The sequence below is a fragment of the Ornithorhynchus anatinus genome, chromosome 3 (genome assembly GCF_004115215.2).
Source record: "Ornithorhynchus anatinus isolate Pmale09 chromosome 3, mOrnAna1.pri.v4, whole genome shotgun sequence".
NCBI lineage: Eukaryota > Metazoa > Chordata > Mammalia > Monotremata > Ornithorhynchidae > Ornithorhynchus > Ornithorhynchus anatinus.
Window position 1 is genome coordinate 116131293 of NC_041730.1, and position 26042 is coordinate 116157334.

The 26042-nt window shown below is 49.4% G+C and overlaps 2 protein-coding genes across 4 annotated transcripts in view; one reads left to right on the forward strand and one right to left on the reverse strand.

Moving 5' to 3' along the window:
* Positions 1-5682: 5682 nt before the first annotated feature.
* Positions 5683-17278, reverse strand: RPS24 (ribosomal protein S24). 3 transcript variants are annotated; one of them, XM_029061367.1, is made up of 8 exons: positions 17194-17278; positions 11206-11271; positions 10893-11102; positions 10225-10335; positions 10109-10111; positions 9608-9625; positions 6147-6176; positions 5683-5770 (listed from the first exon to the last, which is right to left on the reverse strand). In XM_029061367.1, exons 1-6 carry the CDS (start codon positions 17194-17196, stop codon positions 9620-9622), a joined length of 399 nt encoding a protein of 132 aa, XP_028917200.1. In that variant the 5' UTR covers positions 17197-17278; the 3' UTR covers positions 5683-5770; positions 6147-6176; positions 9608-9619. The 3 variants fall into 3 exon arrangements, with proteins under 3 accessions (XP_028917200.1, XP_003430055.1, XP_001521665.2); XM_003430007.3 differs by lacking the exon at positions 10109-10111; XM_001521615.4 differs by lacking the exons at positions 9608-9625; positions 10109-10111.
* A 7252-nt stretch (positions 17279-24530) lies between these two features.
* POLR3A (RNA polymerase III subunit A) overlaps positions 24531-26042 on the forward strand; it is a 52342-nt gene continuing 50830 nt past the window's right edge. The window contains exon 1 of the mRNA XM_029060182.2: positions 24531-24694. Within this exon, the coding sequence (XP_028916015.1) occupies positions 24651-24694 (44 nt within the window). The 5' untranslated portion in view covers positions 24531-24650. The remainder of the gene's footprint in view (positions 24695-26042) is intronic.

Sequence of the window (26042 nt, forward strand, 5' to 3'; positions counted from 1 at the left end):
TTCGGTCCCCTCCCAGCCCCACAGCACTTGGGTACAGATCTGTCGTTTATTGATTGATCGATATTAATATCTGTCTCCCCTTCTAGACTGTAAGTGCATCGTGGGCAGGGAATGTGTCTGTTACATCGTACTCTTCCAAGCACTTAGAGCAGTGCTCTGAGCACAGCAAGCCCTCAATAAATGATAATAATAGTATTTCAGCGCTTAGTATTTGCCAAGCACTGTTTCTAAGCGCTGGAGTAGATACAAGGCGAGCAGGTTGTCCCACAGGGGGCTCACGATTTCATTCCCCATTTTCCAGATGAGAGAACTGAGGCTCAGAAAAGTTAAGCGACTTGCCCAAGGTCACACAGCAGACAAGCGGCGGAGGTGGGAGTAGAGGCCGCGTCCTCTGACTCCCAAGCCCGGCCTCCTTCCACTGAGCCACGCTGCTTCTCTACAATTGAAGACCGTGATCTGTTCCAGCGGATCATAAATGAGCATATCATATCTCCCTGCCCACGTTCCTGTCTGCCCGGGTCTCAATCCTGGCACAGAGAAGCAGCGTGACTCAGCGGAAAGAGTCCGGGCTTGGGAGTCAGAGGTTGTGGGTTCTAATCCCGGCTCCGCCGCTTGCCAGCCATGTGACTTCGGGTAAGTCACTTACCTTCTCTGGGCCTCGGTTACCTCGCCTGTAAAACGGGGATGAAAACTGTGAGCCCCCCGTGGGACGACCCGATCACCTCCTCCAAGAGGCCTTCCCAGATTGAGCTTCCCCTTTTCCCTCTGCTCCCTCTGCTGCCTCTCTGCCCCCCCTTCACCTCCCCTCAGCTAAACCCCCTTTCCTCCTACCCCCGCTTTCCCTCTGCTCCTCTCCCTTCCCCTCGCCTCAGCACCGTGCTCGTCCGCTCATCTGTATATAGATTTTTGTTACTCTATTAATTTTGTTAATGAGATGTACGGCCCCTTGATTCTATTTATTGCTATCGTTTTTGTCTGTCTCCCCCGATTAGACTTCGAGCCTGTCAATGGGCAGGGATTGTCTCTATCTGTTGCCGAATTGTACGTTCCAAGCGCTCAGTACAGTGCTCTGCACATACTAAGCACTCAATAAATACTATGGAATGAATGAATGAGTCACCTTGCATCCCCCAGCGCTTAGAACAGTGCTCTGCACATAGTAAGCGCTTAACAAATACCACCATTTTCTATCTCTCTGGTCTCTCCTCCTCAGTCTCTTCAGCGGGCTCCTCCTCTGTCTCCTCCCCGCTAACGGTGGGAGTCCCTCAGGCCTCTCAGTTCTGGGTCCCCTTCTATTCTTCATCTGCACCCACTGCCCTGGAGAACCGATTCCCTCTCATTGCTTCAACTACCATCTCTGTGGGGGTGGTTTCCAAATCTACATCTCCAGCCCTGATCTCTCTCCTCTGCGGTTTTGCATCTCCTCCTGCTTTCGGGACGTCCCTATTCGGATGTCCCTCTGACACCTCGAACTTAACGTGTCCAAAACAGAACTCCTCACATTCCCACCCAAACCCTTCCCTCCCCGTGACCTTCTCATTACCGTAGAATTGTCGACGATTACCGTCACCTACCTTCAAAGCCTTATCGAAGGCACACCTCCTCCAAGAGGCCTTCCCTAAACCCTTTTCCTCCTCTCCCACTCTCTTCTGCATCACTCTGACTTGCTCCCTTTGTCCTTCCCCCGCTTCCAGCTCCACACATTTATACACCTATCTGTAATTTATTGATTTATATTCATGTCTCCCTCCCTCCCTCTAGACTGTAAGCTCATTATAAGCAGGGAATGTGTTCGTTTATTGTTGTGTTGTACTCTCTCAAGCATTTAGTAATAATGGCATTTGTTAAGCCTTACTATGTGCCAGGCACTGAATTAAGCGCCGGTGGAGATATAAGCAAATCCGGTTGGACACAGTTCCTGTCCCAAGTGGGGCTTATGGTCTCGATCCTCATTTTACCGACGAGGGAACTGAGGCCCAGAGAAGTGAAGTCACTTGCCCAAGGTCACACAGCAGACAAGTGGTGGAGCCGGGACACGATATGCACTCAATAAATATGATTGATTGAATGAATGAATGAATGAATGTAGAAAGCACCACCAATCCTTCCAGTCTCATAAGCCTATAAATTTGGCATTATCCCGTACTCATCTCTCTCCTTAAACCTACATATTCAATGTTACCAAATCCTGTCGGTTCAACCTTTACGACGTCACTAGAATATGGCTTTTCCTCTCCATGCAAATTGCCATCACACTCATCAAAAACTCCGATCCTTCCTCTCCCCTCGTCTCCTTGCCGACGTCCCCGCCTCCTGTGTCTCCCCGCTCCAGTCCATACTTCACTCTGCTGCCCGGATCGTTTTTTCTATAAAAACGTTCAGTCCGGGTTTCCTCCCTCTTTAAGAACCACCAGTCCTTGCCCACCCACCTCCATATCAAACAGAAAGCCCTTATCGAAGGCTTTAAGCTCTCAGTCACCTTGCCCCGGCCTATAACCTCCCGGATTTTCTACTACGACCCAGCCCACACGCTTCCCTCTTCTAAATGCCAACCTACTCTACCTTGATCGCGTCTGTCACCACCAACCTCTCATCGACACCCACCCTCTGACCTGCCCTCTCTTCATAACCGGCAGACGATCACTCTCCCCATCTTCAAAGCCTTATTAAAAACACATTTCTCCTCCAAGAGGCCTTTCCCGACTAAGCCCTCATTTCCTCTTCTCCCGTTCCCTTCTGCATCACCCTTGCATTTGATTTGCCCCCGTTAGACACCTCTCCCTGAGTTCCACAGCACATATATTGTCCATAATTTATGTCTATCAACATCTGTCTCCCTCTAGAATGTAAACTCGCTGCGGGAAGGGAATGTGGTTACCAACTCTGTTTCATCATACTGTCCCAGGCATTTAATAGTGACCTACACATAGTAAGCACTAGCTACTATTTGATCGATAGAGCTCGACCTCTCCCGTCTCAGCTCCGGTGGATAGAGCACAGACCTGGAAGCCAGAAGGACCTGGGTTCAAATCCCTGTTCCACCACGTCTGCTGTGTCACCTTGGGCAAGCCACTTCTCTATGCCTCAATTACTTTGAGCTCTAGCCTGCGAACTCCTTATGGGCAGAGATCGTCTCTATTGCTGTACTGTACTTTCCCAAGTTCTTAGAACAGTGCTCTGCACAGTAAGCACTCAATAAATGCGACTGAATGGATAAATTATCTCATCCGTAAAATGGGAATTAAGACTGTGAGCCCCATTCGTAACGGGAACTGCGTCCAACCTGATTTGTTTGTTCATTCATGCATTCAATCGTATTTACTGAGTGCTTATTGACACATTCCTGCCCACAGTGAACTCAAGTCTAGAGATCTATAATCTTAATGGTATTTCAGCACTTGCTATGTGCCAGACACCGTTCTAAGCACTGGAGTAAATACAAGATAGTCGGGGTAGACACCATCCCTGTCCCATAGAGAGCTTAGTCTTGATCCCCATTTTCCAGATGAGGGAACTGAGGCCCAGAGAAGTTTAGTCATTTGCCCAAGATGACGCAGCAGACAAGTAGCAGAGTCAGAATTAGAACTCATGACTTTCTGACTCCCAGGCCTGTGGTCTATCCACTAGGCTAAGCTGTTTCTGGCACAGTGGGCGTTTAACAAGTGCCGCAATTGAGAAGCCTCCGGTTGGCTCCCTCACTTTACTAGGGAGACACCTAACTGCTTCAGAGCAGCTTGGCTTAATGGAAAGAGCCCAGGCCTGAGAGTCAGAGGACCTGTATTCTAATCGCAGCTCATTCTGGGCAAGTCACTTCTCTGTGTCTGTTCCCTCAACTGTAAATGAGGATTAAATACCTCCTCACCCAGTAAACAGAGCCCCACGTGGGTAGGAACTGCATCCAATCCCATTCATTTCTATAACAATAATAATGTTGGTATTTAAGTGCTTACTATGTGCAGAGCACTGTTCTAGGCGCTGGGGTAGACACAGGGCAATCAGGTTGTCCCACGTGGGGCTCACAATCTTAGTCTCCATTTTACAGATGAGGGAACTGAGGCCCAGAGAAGTGAAGTGACTTGCCCACGGTCACACAGCTGACACGTGGCAGAGCCAGGATTCGAACCCATGACCTCTGACTCCCAAGCCCGGGCTCTTTCCACTGAGCCACGCTGCTTCTCCACTCCTCTTCTTCTATCTACCCCTGTGCTTAAAAGTGTTGACATAGTAAGCACTTGGTACCATTACAAAAAAAACCCACAACTGGCAAGTCAGATCTTTGTAGCAGTTGAATGGGAGGAACTGCGGTGGTGGTACAGGAGGGGAAACTTTGGACCAACCCTCACCAGATCTTTCTCCTTCCCTCACTCCCTCCTCTCGTCAATTCAACCTCATGACTTTGGGAAGATGTGGGCATTTTCATTCCAAAGTCTCTATTACCTGACAAAATCTGGTCCTCACTTGGCCTAATTCAGAGTGCTTTAAAAAATACCCTGAAAACCAGTCTTTAGCTCCTACTTTTCTTCTTGTAACTCAGGGTGTGACTGGTCAAATTCCCTAACAATTCACTGCACAAGCAAATTCAACGGGAGCAGATGATTAGCTTTCTGGACCTCACGGTGACATTCTCCCTTTTTAGGGGGCAACAAGACTTTGAAAAATGAGTGCGTAAGAGCTAAACAATGTGTAAGGGAGGAGAAAGAGACCAGATGTTTTCAACTGACGGTTCCAAGAAGGCTCCTAAATTCTGGTAAAAACACTAAGGCTTCAGAATAACGACCTTGATTCATGGGTACCTTAAGTCAACCTGCTATAATAAATATCCAGTTGTTTTTCCCGAAGCAGAGGCCCACCGCTTGGCATTCCGCGTCGCCTGAACCCAGCCCGTGGACCTGGCAGGTCCCAACCTTTGAAGACTAGGACACCGGCAGTCTCTCCCATTTCAGACCCAGGTGTGGGGCTGTAGATCTGGAGCCAGATGCGCCAGCTAGACTCGGCGCATTGTATAGCACGCGCCACCTTCATTCAATCCTATTCTTTGAGCGCTTACTGTGTCCAGAGCACCGTCCTCAGCGCTTGGAAAGTACAACAGAAATTCACATCACCCAGTGACTGACCGCTTTCTTCTTCCTGCCCCGTCTTCTGCTTCCTGAAGTCGAGTCTTTTGGGGTGGACGTGACAAGGCTGGGCCACCGGGAGACGGATAAGGTAGTAAACAGAACCCCAGGAAGCGGCAGGCGGGGGAACTAAATGTGCTGTCCCCAACCTAACGTGATGGCCACTGTTGCTAATTAGCCCCTTAGTTCTGGTATATTGATGCTGTTTCATAGAGAAGCCCCTACATTTTAAGAGCCAGATTTTTCTTAGAGTCCTCTCAGGAGGGGAAGATGACCTCTTCAGCTAATCCAGAAGCCTTTTCCATCTCCAAGAACGAAAGATGTTAACATGAATTCCTATTCCTGGGCTCACACTACCCCCTAGTGAGAGCTGTACACAAAAATACGTTTGCCTGTTACCGCCCTCTCTCCCGGATTGAAGAGGGAGATGTCATCAATTGAATTGAATCTTTAAATCTGACCAGTGAGAACTGAAGCCTGAACCTGACACGTAGTTTTTAACCCTACCTGCGATCTATACCTTGCAGTCTGGCCAAGAGATGCCTCGCAAATAACCAAGGAACGCTTCCCGGCTTTTATATGAATTTATTCATTCTTAGTGGAAAAAACCGTCCCCTCTTCACAGATGAAATCGTTACAGGAACAATTTAATCCCTCTGCAAATAAAAGAAAAACAGATTAGGGAATCAAGTTAATTTATCAAGCCCCGTGTTAAAACGTATTAAAATTCAAAATTCTGAAGAAACAGTGACAAGTGCCCATGCGACTCGCAAGAAATCTTAAAATGGATTATCTTCTTGAATTATCGCACGATTCATACAACTAAACAAAGGACAAGAAAGCAGATGGGGACAGTAACATTCAACATGTTAAGAACTGACGTGAGGCAGAATAAGTCTATCAGTTCCAACATCCAGGACCAGCTAAACGATTAGTACCGCGTTATGGGTCATTTCAAAGAACAAACTTCTATTCTGTATTCCACACGCTCGATCTCAAAAATTGAATGCAGATAAAGAGCTTGAATTATACCTGTTATTCAATCTCCGGCTCACCAAATCACTGGCAGGGGAGAAAGGAGAAGAAAAAATGTTAAGTCGCTTACAAAGCCCAACGGGAAAACAATCTGCATTTCAGTGCAAGCAATCAGTTTACTTTAAAATTGTAATGACCACCTGTTTTCAAGCTGCATATTTTAAGCATGCTAGCGTTGTAGAACAGCCCGGGAAAATAACAGCCGAGCCAATGAGAGGATCTCTCTCATTAAGATGACAGAAATCAAAAGCATTATTGTAATGCCAACCACCTGATCATTTGACATAACCGGCTCAAAAGCGAGTGGGCATTTTTTTTTTTTTTAAACACTCCGCTCTTATCCCCTGGATTGACCCAAATTTCATTCACGTACATTCCGGGATGGCGTTCCCTAATTACTACGGTTCCGACGAAAACAGTAGCGTTGTCGATAACGGCCTTAAAACGACAATGCAAAGAGCTTGCTCTGCTTAAAGGTTTTGCCCGTCCCAACTGCTATATCTACCGCTTCTTTCGAGATTAGAAAATTACTTTTTAGTTCTTAGTTAATGTAAGTAAAAGCAATTCTCCGAGTGCAGGGCTACTTCTGCAACGTAAAATAAAGCACGCTGGTAAGTCCGCAATCAATAAGGTAAAAGCTACTTGGAAAAGGTCGAAACATCCACTCCCATCCATACTGGGTCGGCAGCTGAATGACACATTTCAAACAAACCCACTTTTACACCTAACTTTTCACGAGTGGCTGCTAAAACCCAAACAGTGCAGATCCGTTTTATGTTCCAAACCATACTATTGATCGATGGGGGTCAAAGGGCATGCCCCCCCGCGCATTCTCAGGAACAGATCTTGAGCAAACCCTTACACTGATCAAACCACTCTGCATTTCGACGCCATAGGGGCCTTGGTCATGTGGGCCCTGGTCTAAGGGGTATCTCTGGGCACTCTACAGCAACTATTGAGGGATTCCTCGGGGCCAAGAATTGAGTGAGTACAAGAGTTAGTAGACATGATGTCCATCCTCAAGGCTACAATCGGGCAGGGGAGACAAGACACTAAAAGAATTTACAACTTGGAGGAAGCGAAGCTCTAAAGACATGTGCCTAAGGGCTATGGGGGTTTGTGTTTATAGAGAAGCAGCACGGCCTGTTGTGTGACTTTGGGCAAATCATTGAACTTCTCTCCGCCTTCATTACCTCACCTGTAAAATGGGGATTTTATTTACCTCTTCTGCTGTGAGCCCCGCGTGGCAGAGGGATTGTAACCTGACTTTTGGGGGTCTTTATTGAGTGCTCACCATGCACACAGCACTAGACTAAGCGCTTGATTGAACGGAGGACAGGATTGCCAGACACTTTCCCTGTCCATCAGTTTAATCTGGGTGGGGTGCGGGGGGAAAAAGACAGACATTAATATAGTTTATAATTTAATTTGTAATATGTAATTTAATTCAATTTGATGATCTTATCTTGTAACTAGCCTGGTGCTTGGCCCCTGATTACTCTGATACTATTCTATGGCATTCGTTAAGCGCTTTCTATGTGTAAAACACTGTTCTAAGCATTGGGGTAGGTAGTACAAGTTAACCGAGGCAACTGAGGCAGAGAGAAATGACTTGTCCGTGGTCACCCAGCAAGCAACTGGCTGAGCTGGGATCTCAAACCCAGGTGCTTTCCGGCTCCCGGGCCCGCACCCTTTCCACTAGACCACACTGCTTCTACTTGTTAAATGCTTACTATGTGTCAAGCACTGTTCGAAGCGCTGACGAGTTATTCATTTATACGAGATGACCGAGTGGAACACAGTCCCTGTCCCACATGAGGCTCACAGCCAAAGAAGCAGAATTTAATCCCCATTTTACAGATGAGGAAACTGAGGCACAGAAGTTAAGTGACCTGCCCGGGGTCGTAGAGACCGGTGGCAGAGCTGGGATTAGAACCTAGTTTCTCCGACTCCCAAGGCCTGCGCTCTTCCCAACAATAAGCACTTAAACACGGCTATCATTATTATTACACCGTGGGGGAGATTAATCAGCTAAGGCCTCTGAGCCTCCAGTTTCCAAAATGAAGCTGGGTCTAGCCGGACCAGGTAATACTAATACTAATTATGGTATTTGTTAAGCGCTTACTATGTGCAGAGCGCTGTTCTAAGCGCTGGGATTGATACAGGGTAATCAGGTTGTCCCTCGTGGGGCTCCCAGTCTTCATCCCCATTTTCCAGATGAGGTAACCGAGGCACAGAGAAGTGAAGTGACTTGCCCAAAGACACGTGGCTGATACGTGGCGGAGCCGGAATTAGAACCCATGACCTCTGACTCCCAAGCCCGGGCTCTTGCCACCGAGGCACGCTGCTTCTCACCCACAACCCGCAAACTCATCTTGGGCCAAGCCCCAGATTTCCATTCCAGCGGGCTCTCTACACCGTGAGATCCTCGTTCGATCGCTGACGTTTACCGAAAGGTCTCCAACGGACTAGCCCGGCCGAACCGGCTCTTCGGGGAACCGGTTCCCTCCGCCAAGCTGGCTTGGCTCCGAATGAGAGAATCAAATGGGGCTTGCGACGATCACTTGGGACCCACCACGGCTGGAACCGACGGTCTCGCCCCACCGGACCAGGTGGAGCGCGCAGCTCGGGGGCCAAGGGGAGGCGGTTAAGCGAGACACAGTCCTCTTGCTGTGGCAGTCGTGGGGAGCTTGGGGGTTCGGATCAAATTTCGGGAAAGCCACCCTGCATTTTAGGTGTTCCCTTTGGCCAGAGGCTCCCCTCAGGGCCCGGTGGACTCTCAGGGTCACCTTGGGACAACCCAAATCGCCGTGACGCTCCAGGGGAGGAGCTGTTAGTGCCAAGGCTGCAGTTCTGTCAGCGCCGGCGGAGCTGCCAAACTCTCTCCCTCCCCGGAAATTTATGCCGGGTGACGGCTGCCGAGCAGAAATGCCCCCGGGCTCGGTGGCCCAATCCACCATGCTGGAAGGGAGCGGAGTCGAGGGCTAATGATCCAACTTTAAATTATCTCGAGGATTCAAGTCTATTGATTTGATTACTGGTAATAGTCCAGAGGATCTGCAGCATGTCCCTAGGGAGAAAAGCATCCTAAAGGAGGGAGAATCATCAAAACGAAGGGGAGTGATTTAATGCGTTCTAGGAGGTAGACTGTTATCCGACACAGCCGGCCTGCCACGTGAAGGTGAGAGTGCCTCAAAATGGCCCCAACTCAAGCCCAATAATATCCCCCACTGCTTCATTTCACTAGATGCGCTTCCAGCTTTATGGAAAAAAAAAGAGCATTTAGCTTCTCCAATTTCCCTTCATTTCCCTCCGCAGAAGATATTTTGTTCTGCAAGCCTCATACTGTTCAATTGGGAAAGCCAAGAGCAGACATGCATGATATAAGTAAAATGCATTAGAGTGTGAAAGTGATGCATTTATCTAAACAATCACCACACCGTGCTCAGTCTCTGTACCTGCTAGACACTTCATTTCTGATGAACAAAAAATCCAAGAATGTAGGAGAGAAAGAAAGAGAAAACATTATAATAAGAAGCACTTCGTTATTCAATCAAAACCTATCGCCAAATGACTAAACTACATTGATAAGGAGAAGTCATTCCAAACTGCTAAAGCGTCCCTACCAACGGGAGGTATCTGAATCCCAGGGAACTGCCGAGGGTAGAATCGACAGGGTCTCAAACCACACCAAAAAGCACACTTCGGGGATTCAACCACACTTCGGCATCCCGTAGTTCTTAAAGTGGGATATTGTACGTATTTCACTTAAATTACCTGATACCAAGTCGTACTTTAATAAAGCGTCCCAGATTACAGTAACGGAGACCGTAAGGATCGGTCCCCCTTGGTATCACGGGAACAATCTGGAATCCACTAGCCATGATTTAGAAGCAGGCGAACAAGGGGAAGAGCTAGCTACTGAAGCGGCTAAAGGCCTACTCGGCGTCTTACGTTACCTTCTGTAGTCCAGAAGAAAATACGGCAAGAGAACAGAACAATAAGAAACGTTATTCGGAGCTAAACCTCAAATGAAGACCTGCATTCACGCCCCGGTCCCCCCAACAAATCATACCTTTTTGCCAGCTCCGACATTTGCCTTTGCCGTACCCCTCACTTTCTTCATTCTGTTCTTGCGTTCCTTTCGCTGTTTCCTTGATGTCTTCTTCTTCTCATACAAGCCGTGCTAAATGCAAAGAATGTGTTCGCTCACATGTTAACACGTCTAGTAACTCAACTGCTCGTAGTAACCCCGAGTGAAAACGAAAAACTAGAGTCTGTGGATTGTTCACGTTAGTGGGGAACATCGGTGAGCGCACAAAACGGGTGGCAAAACCCTCCCACCCTGGGCGGGACCTGGAGAGACCCAAGATGAGAGCACTGGTGGAAGGCAAGACAGGTTTGCCACTAGTAAGAGCTTAAAAGAAAATCGACATACGATCCACCGACTGAACAGTTCACTTGTAGGTTATCACTGACTAGTCATACATAAAATAGGAAAATGGACCAAAGAAAAGTTATGGCACACCCCTAGACCCAAACAACAAAACCAGATCACCCAAGTGAATCTTGATAAAAGCCAGTGATTCCCAAATGACGAATGGGCATCGCAGATTGGCATTTGCTAGTTGTGCTCAGATCCCTGGACCTGTTCCTCTTCCTAGCTAAGGGTGCTACAGAGGCAGCAGGTTTCAATCCCTCTGCACTCCATTTAACATTATGTGACAAATGTAAGACACCTACCCTTGCAAGTCTGTGTTTTGGTTCATTTTTCTTTGCATAGTCCAGAGAATCATAAATCATGCCAAAGCCCGTTGTCTTGCCACCTCCAAAATGAGTTCTGAATCCAAAAACGAAAATCACATCCGGTGTGGTCTTGTACATTTTGGCCAGCTTTTCTCGAATTTCGGTCTTGGGAACTGTGGCCTTCCCAGGGTGAAGGACATCAATAACCTAAAAACAAGTTTTTACCATCGAGTCTGTGTTTACACCATAGCCAGAATGTTAGAATTCCACATTAGTGAATAAAATCCCAGTCAGATAATTCCCAACTTACCATCTGTTTACGCTGAAGAAGTCTGTTTGTCATGAATTTCCTGGTCCTGATGGTGACGGTGTCGTTCTGCAAGTACAATTCAGATAACGTAAGAATGAACCGTTTTGGGGACCGGTTTTTTCCTGAGAAGCAGAGTGCCCTAGTAGAAAAAGACCACGGATCTAATCCCTGCTCTGCCTGTTATGTGCTGTATAACCATTAATTAATGCCATCATAAACTTCTCTAAACCTCAGTTTCCTCTTCTGTGATGGGGACTAAATCCTAGTCTGTCCTACTTAGTTAGAGCCTGGGCATCAGAAGGTCACGGTTCTAAATCCCAACTCTGCCACTTGTCTGCTGTGACCTTGGGCAGACTGTGAGTTCCACGTGGGCCAGGGTCCTATTTCTTCTCCAGCGCTCAGTATAGTGCCTGCCATAGTAAGAACCTTAACATCACAATTAATCATTATCACAACTTCCTATAGGATTTTGGATAAAGTTACAACGACAAGCTATGCCACGAAGGCATGCTCTATGCTAGGCAACAGAGCTCAGTTTCAGGTAAGGTGGGGAGTGCTCCCACTTTGTATAAAAAGCTGGGCCTTCGAAAAATAGGGCTTCCCTACCTCTGGGGTACTCCACGACAAAAATGAAACAAACTACTGCCTTAAGGGTCCTCCCTCCTGATTAAGAAGCAAATTTAAACTCCTCTGGGAACTGGCTTCATTATAGGGCCCACGCTGAGTACTAAAAGGAGCCAGGCGATCATCTGGTTCAACTCCCCACTTCAGGACAGGTATATTGATCTGTAAAATGGGGATGAAGACGGTGAGTCTCACGAGGGACAACCTGATTACCCTGTATCTACCCCAGCGCTTAGAACTGTGCTCTGCGCATAGTAAGCTCTTAAATACCAACATTATATTAAAGCACATAGAAACAACTGTTTTTTATCCCCTCCATCAAGCCACTTTTCCCTTTACCCCCAAGTTCCTATGTTCTTCCCAAATGAAATCTGTTACAAGAACACACGCGTGGCATGGTTCACCTTGCTCCAATCAATTTCAATCAACCTGGCTTCAAATCCTACCTCTAAACACTTAAGAGATTTGCATCAAACTCTAGAATTGCGTGGTGACCCAAACTGGACCCAATTCTCAACTGCACGGGTAGAACAAACACGCCACACTTCTCCTGGCACAGCTCAACGATATCTACCCACACCGCAAAGGCGTATTTTGGGGCTTGACGCACGCCGTCACCCCTAAACGAGAGTAACTCACATGGGAGTTCGGGAATTTCAAAATAATAATAATTATGATATTTGTTTAGTGCTTACTATGTGCCAGGCACCGCACTGAGCGCTGGGGTGGATACAAGCAAATTGGATTGGACACAGTCCCTGTGGGCTCAGGCTTGATCCCCATTTTACATATGAGATAACTGCAGCTCAGAGGAGTGAAGTGACTTGCCCAAGGACACACAGCAGGCAAGTGACAGAGCCGGGATTAGAACCCAGAGAAGCGGCGCAGTTTAGTGGAAAGAGCATGGGCTTGGGAGTCAGAGGACGTGGGTTCTATTATTGGCTCTACCACCTGTCTGTGTGACCTTGGGCAAGCCGCTTCACGGTGCCTCAGTTACCTCATCTGTAAAACGGGAATTACGACCGCGAGCCCCACTAGGGGACAACCCGGATTACCTTGTATAATAATAATAATGGTGGTATTTGTTAAGCGCTGACTATGTGCAAAGCACTGTTCTAAGCGCTGGGGGATACAAGGTGATCAGGTTGTCCCACGTGGGGCTCATAGTTTTAATCCCAATTTTCCAGATGAGGTAACTGAGGCCCAGAGAAGGGAAGTGCTTGCCCAAAGTCACACAGCTGACAAGCGGCAGGGGTGGGATTAGCACCCACGACCTCTGACTCCTAACCCGGGCTCTTTCCGCTGAGCCGCGCTGCTTCCAGAATGTCCCCCCGGCCGGCCACACCCAACGCCACGGCCCCGGTGAAGGCTTGTTTTTATGTCTGTCTTTCCACTGAGCCACGCTGCTTCTCCCAGTGCTTAGAGCAGCGCTTGGTCCATAGTAAGCACTTGACAAGTACCATTATTATTATTAATCCTTTACTTTCTAACTCTTAGGCCCGTGCTCCATCCACTAGGCCGCACTGCTTCGAAACCGGGTTGCTTGGTAGATGTTAAGGGGGCACATCCAGGTAAACGTAATAAGAACAATAATAATGTTGGCATTTACTCTGTGCAGAGCACTGTTCTAAGCGCTGAGGTAGATACAGGGTCATCAGCTTGTCCCACGTGAGGCTCACAGTTCCTCCCCATTTTACAGATGAGGGAACAGGCTCATCGGTCCCAGCCCTAAGCCCCCCTTTTCCTCAACTCCCCCTTCCCTCCCCATCTCCGTGACTCGCTCCTCCCTTTCCTCTCCCACCCCCCCCCCCCCCACAGCACCTGCGTATATGTACATACCTTTAATTCTACGTATTTATTCTACTGCCTGTTTCCTTGTTTTGATGTGCCCACATCTATAATTCTATTTAATAATATCCATGTTGGTATTTGTTAAGCGCTCACTATGTGCCGAGCACTGTTCTAAGCGCTGGGGGAGATGCAGGGTCATCAGGTTGTCCCATGTGAGGCTCACGGTCTTAATCCCCATTTTACAGATGAGGCAACTGAGGCCCAGAGAAGTGAAGTCACTTGCCCAAAGTCAAACAGTTGACAGGCGGCAGAGCCGGCATTCGAACCCATGACTTCTGACTCCCAAGCCCGGGCTCTTTCCACTGAGCCACACTGCTTCTCTTAACGGTGATGCCTATTTACTTGTTTTTATGTCTGTCTCCTCCCCCACCTTCTAGACTGTGGGCAGGGATTGTCTCTTTCCTGCTGAATTGTACCGTGTGACTCTGGGCAAGTCACTTCACTGTGCCTCAGTGACCTCATCTGTAAAACGGGGATTAAGAGTGTGAGCCCCACGTGGGACAACCTGATTCCCCGGTGTCTACCCCAGCGCTTAGAACAGTGCTCGGCACATAGTAAGCGCTTAACAAATACCAACATTACTTTCCAAGCGCTCAGTACAGTGCTCCGCACGCAGGAAGCGCTCAAAAAAAGCGACCGAGTGAATTCCAAAATAGCTTTTTCATGGAGGTGTAGAGGAGGACTTCCCGAGCCCCGTGGGATCCCCAACACCCCCCGCCACAAAAACTTCACCGGGGCCGTGGCGTTCGGTGTGGCCGGCCGGGGGGACATTCTGGAAGCAGCGCGGCTCAGCGGAAAGAGCCCGGGCTTAGGAGTCAGAGGTCGTGGGTGCTAATCCCACCCCTGCCGCTTGTCAGCTGCGTGACTGTGGGCAAGTCACTTCACTTCTCTGTGCCTCAGTGACCTCATCTGGAAAATGGGGATGAAGACTGGGAGCCCCACGTGGGACACCCTGATGACCCTGTATCTACCCCGGCGCTTAGAACAGTGCTCGACACAGAGTAAGCGCTTAACAAATGCCATTATTATTATTACCCGATAACCGTGTATCGCCCCCCGCGATCAGAACAGTGCTTGACATATAGTAAGCGCTTAACGCATGCTACTATTACTATTACCCGATAACCTTGTGTCTCCCTGCACGCTTAGAACAGTACTGGGGACATAGTAAGTGCTCAACAAATGCCATCGTTACTATTATTACCTGATTACTTTGTATCTCCTCCCCGCCCCCGTGCTCAGAACAGTGTTGGGCACAAAGTGCTTAACAAATATCATTATTATTATTATTGCCTGGCCTAGAACCAACTGCCGTCATCATTACTGTTATCATTACGGCCTGATCAGCATGCGTCTCCCCACCCCCGCGCTTAGTACAGTGCTTGGCACATAATAAGTGCTCAATAAATGCCACTACTATTATTATTACCTGATCACCTTGTATCTCCCGCCCCACCCCAGTGCTCAGAACAGTGCTGCGCACAGAGTAAGCGTTCAACAAAGGCCACTACGATTATTATCGTTACCTGATCAACCTTGTATTTCCCCCACCCCCCAGCGCTTAGAACAGTGCTGGGCACCGACTAAGCACTCAACAAATGCCGTCTTCGTTATTATGATTATCGCCTGCTCAGCATGCGTCTCCCCCACGCCCCCTCCCCCCCGAGAACAGTGCTTGGCACATAGTGAGCGCTCAACAAATGTCACTATTATTACCCGATGACCTTGAATCTCCCTCCGCCAGCGCTTAGAACAGTGCTGGGCACAGAGTAAGCGCTTAATATCGTCATTATTATTATCATTATTGCCCGGTCGGCGTGCGTCTCCTGCCCCCCGCGCTGAGCACAGTGCCTGGCACAGAGTAAGCGCTCAACAAATGCCACTACTATTACTTGCTCACCTTATATCTCCCCCCAGCCCCCAGCGCTTAGAACAGTGCTGGGCACAGAGTAAGCGCGTAGCAAATACCAAAATTATTATTATTACTTGATCACCTTGTATCTGCCCGCCCCGCGCTTAGAACAGCACTTGGCACATGGTAAGCGCTCAACAAATGCCACTATTATTACTACTTGATCACCTTGTATCTCTCCCCTGCCCCCAGCGCTTAGAACAGTGCTTGGCACATAGTAAGCACTTAGCAAATACCAAAATTATCATTATTACTTGATCACCTTGTATCTTCCCCCCCCCAGCGCTTAGAACAGAGCTTGGCACAGAGTAAGCGCTTAGCAAATACCAAAATTATTACTTGATCACCTTGGATCTGCCCCCCCACCCAGCGCTTAGAACAGTGCTGGGCACAGAGTAAGCGCTTAGCAAATACCAAAATTATTATTACTTGATCACCTTGTATCTGCCCCTCCCCAGCGCTTAGAACAGCGCTTAGCACATGGTAAGCGCTCAGCAAATGCCACTACTATTACTACTACTTGCTCACAGTGGCAAGAGCCCGGGCTTGGGAGTCCGAGGTCATGGGTTCGAATCCCGCCTCTACCACTTTAATAATAATAATAATAATAATGTTGGTATTTGTTAAGCGCTTACTATGTGCAGAGCACTGTGGGGCATCAGGTTGTCCCACGTGGGGCTCACAGTCTTAATCCCCATTTTACAGATGAGGTTAACTGAGGCCCAGAGAAGTGAAGTGACTTGCCCACAGTCACACAGCTGACAAGTGGCAGAGCTGGGATTCGAACTCATGACCTCTGACTCCAAAGCCCGGGCTCTTTCCACTGAGCCACGCTGCTTCTTGTCAGCTGGGGGACTGTGGGCAAGACCCTTCACTTCTCTGGGCCTCAGTGACCTCATCCGTCAAATGGGGATGAAGACTGGGAGCCCCACGTGGGACAACCTGATGACCCTGGTTCTCCCCCAGCGCTCAGAACAGTGCTCGGCACGTAGTAAGCGCTTAACAAATACCAACATTATTATTATTATTCTCTGGGCCTCAGTTCCCTCATCCGTCAAATGGGGATGAAGACTGGGAGCCCCACGTGGGACAACCTGATGACCCTGGTTCTCCCCCAGCGCTTAGAACAGTGCTCGGCACGTAGTAAGCGCTTAACAAATACCAACATCATTATTATCTCTCTCCCCCCCCCAACGCTTAGAGTCGTGCTTGGCACAGAGTGAGGGCTCAACCAAGGCCACTATTATTATTATTACTCGATCACCTTGTATCATCCCCCCCCCCCCATGTGCACTGAGCGCAGGGTAAGCGGTTATTATTGCTATCATGATAATGCGACACTCATCTCGTGCGTGATTGCATTTTGATAATGATATGATGACGAGGACGGGCGCGGAGCCGAGCGCCGTGCGGAGAGTCGGCGCTCAGCCCGCCCCCGGGGGAGGGGAAGAGGCGCCTGGTGCGTGGCGCCCGGGCCGCCCCCGCTCCCCATCCAGGGCCCGTGGGGCGCGGGAGGGCGCGGAGGGTCCGCGGTGGGGGGCGGCGGGCGGGCCGGGGGCGGGATGGGGGCGGATGGCGGCGGATGGCGGCGGGGGGCTCACCATGATGGCGGCGGACCTCGTCTCCTCGCGCGGCGGCGTCGGGCGGAAAAGGGGGAGCGCGCGCCGCGCCCGCCAATCATATGGCACCGCCCCCGCCCGAGGACCCCACGCGCAGGCGCACAAGGCGCCGCCCCCTCCCGCCGGGGCTGCCCCCACATCTGCCTGACACAAATCGAAATTTCCTCCCATTATCAATGGGATAATTGATAATCACCCAATAATTATTATAATTGTTATTTATTGTTATTTATTGTTATTATTATCCCCAGGGGGAGTGAGCGAATGTTGACAAGTGGTTAGCACTGTCATGAGGCCTAGTGGCCCTTTGGAAGAGAAGCTGGTGTCGTATTTGTTTTCCACATTTCGCGTTGGAAAATGCAGATACCAAATAATACTAATAATGATGTTGGTATTTGTTAAGCGCTTACTAGGTGCAGAGCACTGTTCTAAGCGCTGGGGGAGATACAGGGTCATCAGGTTGTCCTACCTGAGGCTCACAGTCTTCATCCCCATTTGACGGATGAGGGAACTGAGGCCCAGAGAATAATAATAATAATAATGTTGGTATTTGTTAAGCGCTTACTACGTGCAGAGCACTGTTCTAAGCGCTGGGGGAGATACAGGGTCATCAGGTTGTCCCATGTGAGGCTCACAGTCTTCATCCCCTTTTTCCAGATGAGGGAACTGAGGCCCAGAGCAGTGAAGTGACTTGCCCACAGTCACCCAGCTGACAAGTGGCAGAGCCGGGAGTCGAACCCATGACCTCTGACTCCCAAGCCCGGGCTCTTTCCACTGAGCCACACTGCTTTTCCTCCCCCAGCCCCCCAAATGACACATTTCACAGCCCTCCCATGACGACCATGATAATGATGGCATTTCCTAAGCGCTCACTATGTGCCAAGCACTCTGCTCAGCCAGGAAGAGCGAAGAAGAGCAGGACTAAAGTCATCATCATAATCATAATAATAATGATGATGAAGATGGCATTTCTTAAGCACTCACTATGAGCCAAGCCCTCTTCTCAGCACTGGGGAATACAAGGTCCCTCAGCCCTGGAGGAGCAAAGAAGAGCAGGATTAAAATCATCATCATCATCATCATCATCATCATAATAATGATGATGATGTTGGCATTTGTTAAGTGCTCACTATGTGCCAAGCACTCTGCTCAGCGCTGGGGGAGATACAAGGCCCCCCAGCCCAGGAGGAGCAAAGAAGAGCAGGACTAAAATGATCATCATTATAATCTTCATCAGCTTCATAATGATGATGATGTTGGCATTTCTTAAACGCTCACTATGTGCCAAGCACTCTGCTCAGCCAGGAGGAGCGAAGAAGAGCAGGACTAAAATCATCATCCTCATCATAATCATAATAATAATGATGATGATGTTGGCATTTGTTAAGTGCTCACTATGTGCCAAGCCCTCTTCTCAGCGCTGGGGGAGATACAAGGTCCCTCAGCCCGGGAGGAGCGAAGAAGAGCAGGACTAAAATCATCATGCTCATCATCATCATAATCATAATGATGATGTTGGCATTTCTTAAGCACTCACTATGTGCCAAGCCCTCTTCTCAGTGCTGGGGGGATACAAGCTCCCTCAGGAGCAAAGAAGAGCAGGACTAAAATCCTCATAATAATAATAATAATAATGATGTCGGCATTTAAGTGCTCACTATGTGCCAAGCCCTCTTCTTAGGCCAGGAGGAGCAAAGAAGAGCAAGATTAAAATCATCATCCTCATCATCATCATAATAATAATGATGATGATGTTGACATTTCTTAAGCACTCACTATGTGCCAAGCCCTCTTCTCAGCGCTGGGGGAGATACAAGGTCTCTCAGCCCAGGAGTGAAGAAGAGTAGGACTAAAATCATCATCCTCATGATAATCATAACGATAATGATGCTGATGTTGGCATTTCTTAGGCCCTCACTATGTGCCAAGCCCTCTTCTCAGCCCAGGAGGAGCGAAGAAGAGCAGGACTAAAATCATCATCATCATAATGATGATGTTGGCATTTGTTAAGCGCTCACTAGGTGCCAAGCCCTCTGCTCAGCGCTGGGGGATACAAGGTCCCTCAGTCCAGGAGGAGCAAAGAAGAGCAGGACTAAAATCATCATCCTCATAATAATCATCATCATAACAATGATGATGTTGGCATTTGTTAAGCACTTACTATGTGCCAAGCGCTCTGCTCAGCCCAGGAGGAGTGAAGAAGAGCAGGACTAAAATCATCATCATAATAATGATAATGTTGGCGTTTCTTAAGCGCTCACTATGTGCCAAGGCCTCTTCTCGGCGTTGGGGGGATACAAGCTCCCTCAGGAGCAAAGAAGAGTAGGACTAAAATCCTCATAATAATAATAATGATGATTTGGGCATTTAAGTGCTCACTATGTGCCAAGCCCTCTTCTCAGGCCAGGAGGAGCAAAGAAGAGCAAGATTAAAATCATCATCCTCCTCATCATCATCATAATAATAATGATGATGATGATGATGTTGGCATTTGTTAAGCACTCACTATGTGCCAGGCCCTCTGCTCAGCGCTGGGGGAGATACAAGGCCCCTCAGTCCAGGAGGAGCAAAGAAAAGCAGGACTAAAATGATCATCATCATCATCATCATCATCATATTGTCATTTCTTAAACACTCACTATGTGCCAAGCCCTCTGCTCGGCCAGGAGGAGCGAAGAAGAGCAGGACTAAAAGAAAGGGCCGCGGAAAGAGATAATTGGAGGGTTGTAAGATCCTTCTAGATTGTAAACCCACTGTGGGCGGGGGGGGGGGCGTGTTCATCCATTTGGTCATAATAATTCATTCATTCTTTCGATCGATCGTATTTATTGAGCGCTTAACGGTGTGTGGAGCACTATACTAAGCGCTTGGAAAGTCCAATTCGGCAACAAAGAGAGACAATCCCTGCCCTCAACTGGCTCACCGTCTATGTGGGACAACCTGATGACCCTGGTTCTCCCCCAGCGCTTAGAACAGTGCTCTGCACATAGTAAGCGCTTAACAAATACCAACATCATGATTATTATTATTAGAAGGGGGGAGGCAGACATAATAATAATAATAATAATGGAATTTGTTAAGCACTTACTAGGTTCTTTCGTTCAATAGTATTTATTGAGCGCTTACTAGGTGCAGAGCACTGTACTAAGCTCTGCGTGGCTCAATGGCAATAGCTCGGGCTTGGAAGTCAGAGGTCGTGGGTTCGAATCCCGGCTCTGCCGCTTGTCAGCTGTGGGACTTGTGGGCAAGTCACTTCACTTCTCTGGGCCTCAGTTACCTGGTCTGTAAAATGGGGATGAAGACTGGGAGCCTCACGTGGGACAACCTGATGACCCTGTATCCACCCCAGCGCTTTGAACAGCGCTCTGCACATAGTAAGCGCTTAACAAATACCACCATTATTATTAGGAATGTACAAATTGTACTATATCCTATGTACATTTTGTACTACGTAGTATGTACTATGTGCGAAGCACTGTTCTAAATGCTGATAATGGTGGTATTTGTTAAGCGCTTACTATGTTCTAAGCGCTGGGGTAGATACAGAGTATTCGTTCATTCAATAGTATTTACTGAGCGCTTACCAGGTGCAGAGCACTGTACTAAGCGCTTGGAATGAAAAAAATGGGCAACAGATAGAGACGGTCCCCGCCCTTTGATCAGGTTGTCCCACGTGGGGCTCACCGTCTTCATCCCCATTTTACAGATGAGGTCACTGAGGCCCAGAGAAGTGAAGTGACTTGCTCAAGGTCACACAGGCGACAAGCGGCCGAGGCGGGATTCGAACCCGTGACCTCTGACTCCCAAGCCCGGGCCCTTTCCCCTGAGCCACGCTGCTTCCCCTTAATCAAAACAAGTCAACAGGGATTAATATCCATTCGTTCAATCGTATTTATTGAGCGCTTACTGTGGGCAGAGCACCGTCCTAAGCGCTTGGAATGGCCAGTTCGGCAGCAGACGGGGGCAATCCCCGCCCATTGACGGGCTCACGGTCTGCTCATTCAATCGTATTTACTGAACGCTTACAGCGGGCAGAGCACTGTGCTAGACGCTTGGGAGGGTACCCTCTCGCAACAAGCAGACGCGTTCCTGCCCACAACCAAGCTCACAGTCTAGAGGCCTCTTGGAAATGTGTCTTCCATAAAGCTTCGAAAGAGGGGAGGGAAACTGGCGGATATTAGCGAAGCAGCGTGGCTCAGTGGAAAGAGCTCAGAGGTCGTGGGTTCGAATCCCACCTCGGCCCCTCGTCGGCTGTGTGACTGTGGGCAAGTCGCTTCCCTTCTCTGGGCCTCGGTTTCCTCATCTGTAAAGTGGGGATTCATTGTGAGCCTCACGTGGGACCCACCTGATGACCCTGTATCATGAGCAGCAGCGTGGCGCAGTGGAAAGAGGCCGGGCTTTGGAGTCAGGGCTCATGAGTTCGAATCCCCGCTCTGCCACTTGTCAGCTGTGTGACCGGGGGCGAGTCACTTCACTTCTCTGGGCCTCAGTTCCCTCATCTGTAAAATGGGGATGAAGACTGGGAGCCCCACGTGGGACAACCTGATTCCCGTGTTTACCCCAGCGCTTAGAACAGTAATAATAATAATAACAATGTTGGTATTTGTTAAGCGCTTACTATGTGCCGAGCACTGTTCTCTGTGCTCGGCACATAGTAAACGCTTAACAGATACCAACATTATCTCCCCCGGCGCTTAGAACAGCGCTCGGCACCTAGTAAGCGCTTAACAGATACCAACGTTATTAGTATTAATAAAATGGGGATTAAGACTGTGAGCCCCACGCGGGACCAGCTGATGACCTTGTCTCTCCCCAGCGCTTGCAACGGTGCTCTGCACGTAGTAAGCGCTCAATAAATACTGTTGACTGAATGGAGCTATAATATGCAGAGTGGGGAAGCAGCGGGGCTCAGTGGAAAGAGTCCGGGCTTGGGAGTCAGAGGTCAGGGGTTCGAATCCCACCTCTGCCCCTTGTCAGCTGGGTGACTGTGGGCAGGTCACTTCCCTTCTCTGGGCCTCAGTTCCCTCATCTGTCAAATGGGGATGAAGACTGGGAGCCTCACGTGGGACAACCTGATGACCCTGCGTCTACCCCGGCGCTTCGAACAGTGCTCTGCACATAGGAAGCGCTTAACCAATAACAACATTATTAGTAAGTGCTTAACAAATGCCAATATTATTCTCTGGGCCTCAGTGACCTCATCGGTAAAATGGGGATGAAGACTGTGAGCCTCAGGTGGGACAACCTGATCACCCTGGATCTCCCCCAGCGCTTAGAACGGTGCTCTGCACGTAGTAAAGAGCTTAACAAATACCAACACGATTATTAATATTATTATTAATAAAATGGGGATTAAGACTGTGAGCCCCACGTGGGACCAGCAGATGACTTTGTCTCTCCCCAGCGCTTCGAACAGTGCTTTGCACATAGTAAAGAGCTTAACGAATACCACCATTATTATTATTAATAATAATAATAAAGTGGGAATTAAGACCGTGAGCCCCAGGTGGGACCAGCTGATGACCTTGTCTCTCCCCAGTGCTTCGAACAGCGCTTTGCACATAGTAAAGAGCTTAACCAATACCACCATGATCATTATTATCAATAATAATAATGATAATAAAATGGGGATTAAGACTGTGAGCCCCAGGTGGGACCAGCTGATGACCTTGTCTCTCCCCAGTGCTTCGAACAGCGCTTTGTACATAGTAAGGAGCTTAACCAATACCACCATGATTCTTATTATCAATAATAATAATGATAATAAAATGGGAATTAAGACTGTGAGCCCCAGGTGGGACCAGCAGATGACTTTGTCTCTCCCCAGCGCTTCGAACAGTGCTTTGCACATAGTAAAGAGCTTAACGAATACCACCATTATTATTAATAATAATAATAAAGTGGGAATTAAGACTGTGAGCCCCAGGTGGGACCAGCTGATGACCTTGTCTCTCCCCAGCGCTTCGAACAGTGCTTTGCACATAGTAAAGAGCTTAACCAATACCACCATTATCATTATTATTAATAATAATAATGATAATAAAATGGGGATTAAGACTGTGAGCCCCAGGTGGGACCAGCTGATGACCTTGTCTCTCCCCAGCGCTTCGAACAGTGCTTTGCACATAGTAAAGAGCTTAACGAATACCACCATTATTATTATTAATAATAATAATAAAGTGGGAATTAAGACTGTGAGCCCCAGGTGGGACCAGCTGATGACCTTGTCTCCCCGCAGCGCTTCGAACAGCGCTTTGCACGTAGTAAGGAGCTTAACCAATACCACCCTGATTATCATTATCATGATTATCATCACGAATGAAATGGGGCCGAGGCAGAGACGCGGCCGTGGGGCTGAAGCCCGCCTGCTGCAGTGCGGGCCGTGGGGCGGGAGGGGGCGCTGTGGGGGCGCGGGCCGGGCGGGGAGCCGAAGGGGCGGAGGGGAGCGGAGCCTACGGGAGCCGAAAGGGGTCAATGGGGAAGGGAAGGGCGGGGCGGGGCGGGGCCTATGGAGGCCGAAGAGGGTCAACGCGGAAGTGGAAGGCGAGGGACGGGGAGGAAGACCAGACTCTACGGAAGCCGAATTGGGTCAATGCGGAAGTGGAAGGGGCGGGACCTACGGAGGCCGAATGGATTCTATTTCTCGCCATTGTCCTTGTCTGTCCGTCTCCCCCGCTTAGACTGTAAGCCCGTTCAGAGGGCAGGGACCGTCTCTATCTGTTACCGATCTGTCCATTCCAAGCGCTTAATACAGTGCTCTGCACATAGTGAGAGCTCAATAAATACTATCGAATGAATGAACGCAGAAATTGAAGGCGAGTAGTCGGGGGGGGGCGGGGGCTACGGAAGCCGAATTGGGTCAACGCGGAAGTTGAAGGCGGGGGAGGGGAGGGGGCTACGGAAGCCGAATTGGGTCAACGCGGAAGTTGAAGGGGGGAAAGGGGGCTACGGAAGCCGAATTGAGTCAACGCAGAAGTTGAAGGGGGGGAAGGGGGCTACGGAAGCCGAATTGCGTCAACGCAGAAGTTGAAGGGAGGGAAGGGGGCTACGGAAGCCGAATTGAGTCAACGCGGAAGTTGAAGGCGGGGGGGGGGGCGGCTACGGAAGACGAATTGGGTCAACGCAGAGGTTGAAGGCGAGAGGTGCGGGGGCGGCTACGGAAGCCGAATTGGGTCAACGCAGAAGTTGAAGGGGGGAGGGGGGAGAAAAACCAGAGCCTACGGAAGCCGAATTAGGTCAATGCGAAGTGGAAGGGGCGGGGCCTACGGAGGCCGAATTGGGCCAGTGCGGAGGTCGAAGGAGAGCGGGGCCTACGGAGGCCGCATCGGGTCAGGGCGCGGCGTCTCTGCGGCGCGCGGCGGGTCGGGCCGGACCGGCCTGGGCTTCCCCGGGCTGCGCTGGACGCCTCCCGCCGGCTGTGCTGGACGCCTCCCGCCACCATGGTGAAGGAGCAGTTCCGCGAGTCGGACGTGGCCAAGAAAATGTAAGAACGCTGCCGCACCTCGGGCCGCGCGTTGCGCTGCATTCGGCCGGGGGAGGCTACTTACTGAGCGCTTATCGGCCGCACGGCACTGTGCTGAGCGCTTGGAAGGGACCGTTCGACCCCAGAGAGAGAGAGAGAGAGAGACCGTCCCTGCCCAACGTGGGGCTCACGGTCCAAACGGGTCATTCAGACATTCAATCGTGCTAAGCGCTTACTAGGTGCCAAGCACTGTATTCATTCATTCATGCAATAGTACTTATTGAGCGCTTGCTATGTGCAGAGGGCTGTGCTAAGCGCTTGGAAGGGACAGTTGGGCCACAGAGAGAGACCAGCCCTGCCCAACGTTGGGCTCAAGGTCCAAATGGGTCATTCATTCATTCATTCATTCAATCCTGTTAAGCGCTTACTAAGTGCCAAGCACTGTATTCATTCATTCATTCATTCAATAGTACTTATTATTATTACTAGGCCACGCTGCTCTCCGTGCTTCCGTTTCCTCAAGTGGAGATTTACTAGCTGTTCGCCCACCTACGTAGACGGTGAGGCCGACCCGCTTAACTCGTATCCACCCCAGTGCTCAGAGCGGTGCTGGACACATAGTAAGCATTTGACAGTTGCCGTAAAAAAAAAAAAAAAAGTGGCGAGGCGATAACGGGGGAGAAAGAGAAAGGAATCAAAGAAGGTTTCCTAGATAAGATGTTATTTCAGAAGGGTCACGAAGATGGGGAGAACTGTGGTCTGTTGGGTCTGCGGGGGGAGGAACTGCGGGTTGCAGGGAAAGCAAGAGCAAGATGTCGCTCGCGGGGGAGAGGTGAGAGCGGACCCCGGTGATTGAGCGACTCGAGAGGGATGAAGGGAACAAGGTGGGGTGTAGTGGGAGAAGAGTGGAGAAGTTGGAGAGGGAAAGGCTGAGGAGTGTCTTCCCTCCCCAAATCAGGAGTTTATCCGTGAAATAAGGAGGAATGCGAACCATTTTGAGGTTTTTGGCCACAGGGATGACGGATTGTTTTAATAATAATGTTGGTATTTGTTAAGCGCTTACTACGTGCCGAGCGCTGTTCTAAGCGCTGGGGTAGACATAGGGGAATCAGGTTGTCCCACGTGGGGCTCCCGGTCTTCATCCCCGTTTTACAGATGAGGGAACTGAGGCCCAGAGAAGTGAAGTGACTTGCCCACAGTCACACAGCTGACAAGTGGCAGAGCCGGGATTCGAACTCATGACCTCCGACTCCAAAGCCCGTGCTCTTTCCACTGAGCGATTTGGGCGGCAGAGTCATGCAGGGACCGGAGGCATGGAGGTCTAGTGCCATTGTTCTTGTCTGTCCGTCTCCCCCGATTAGACTGTAAG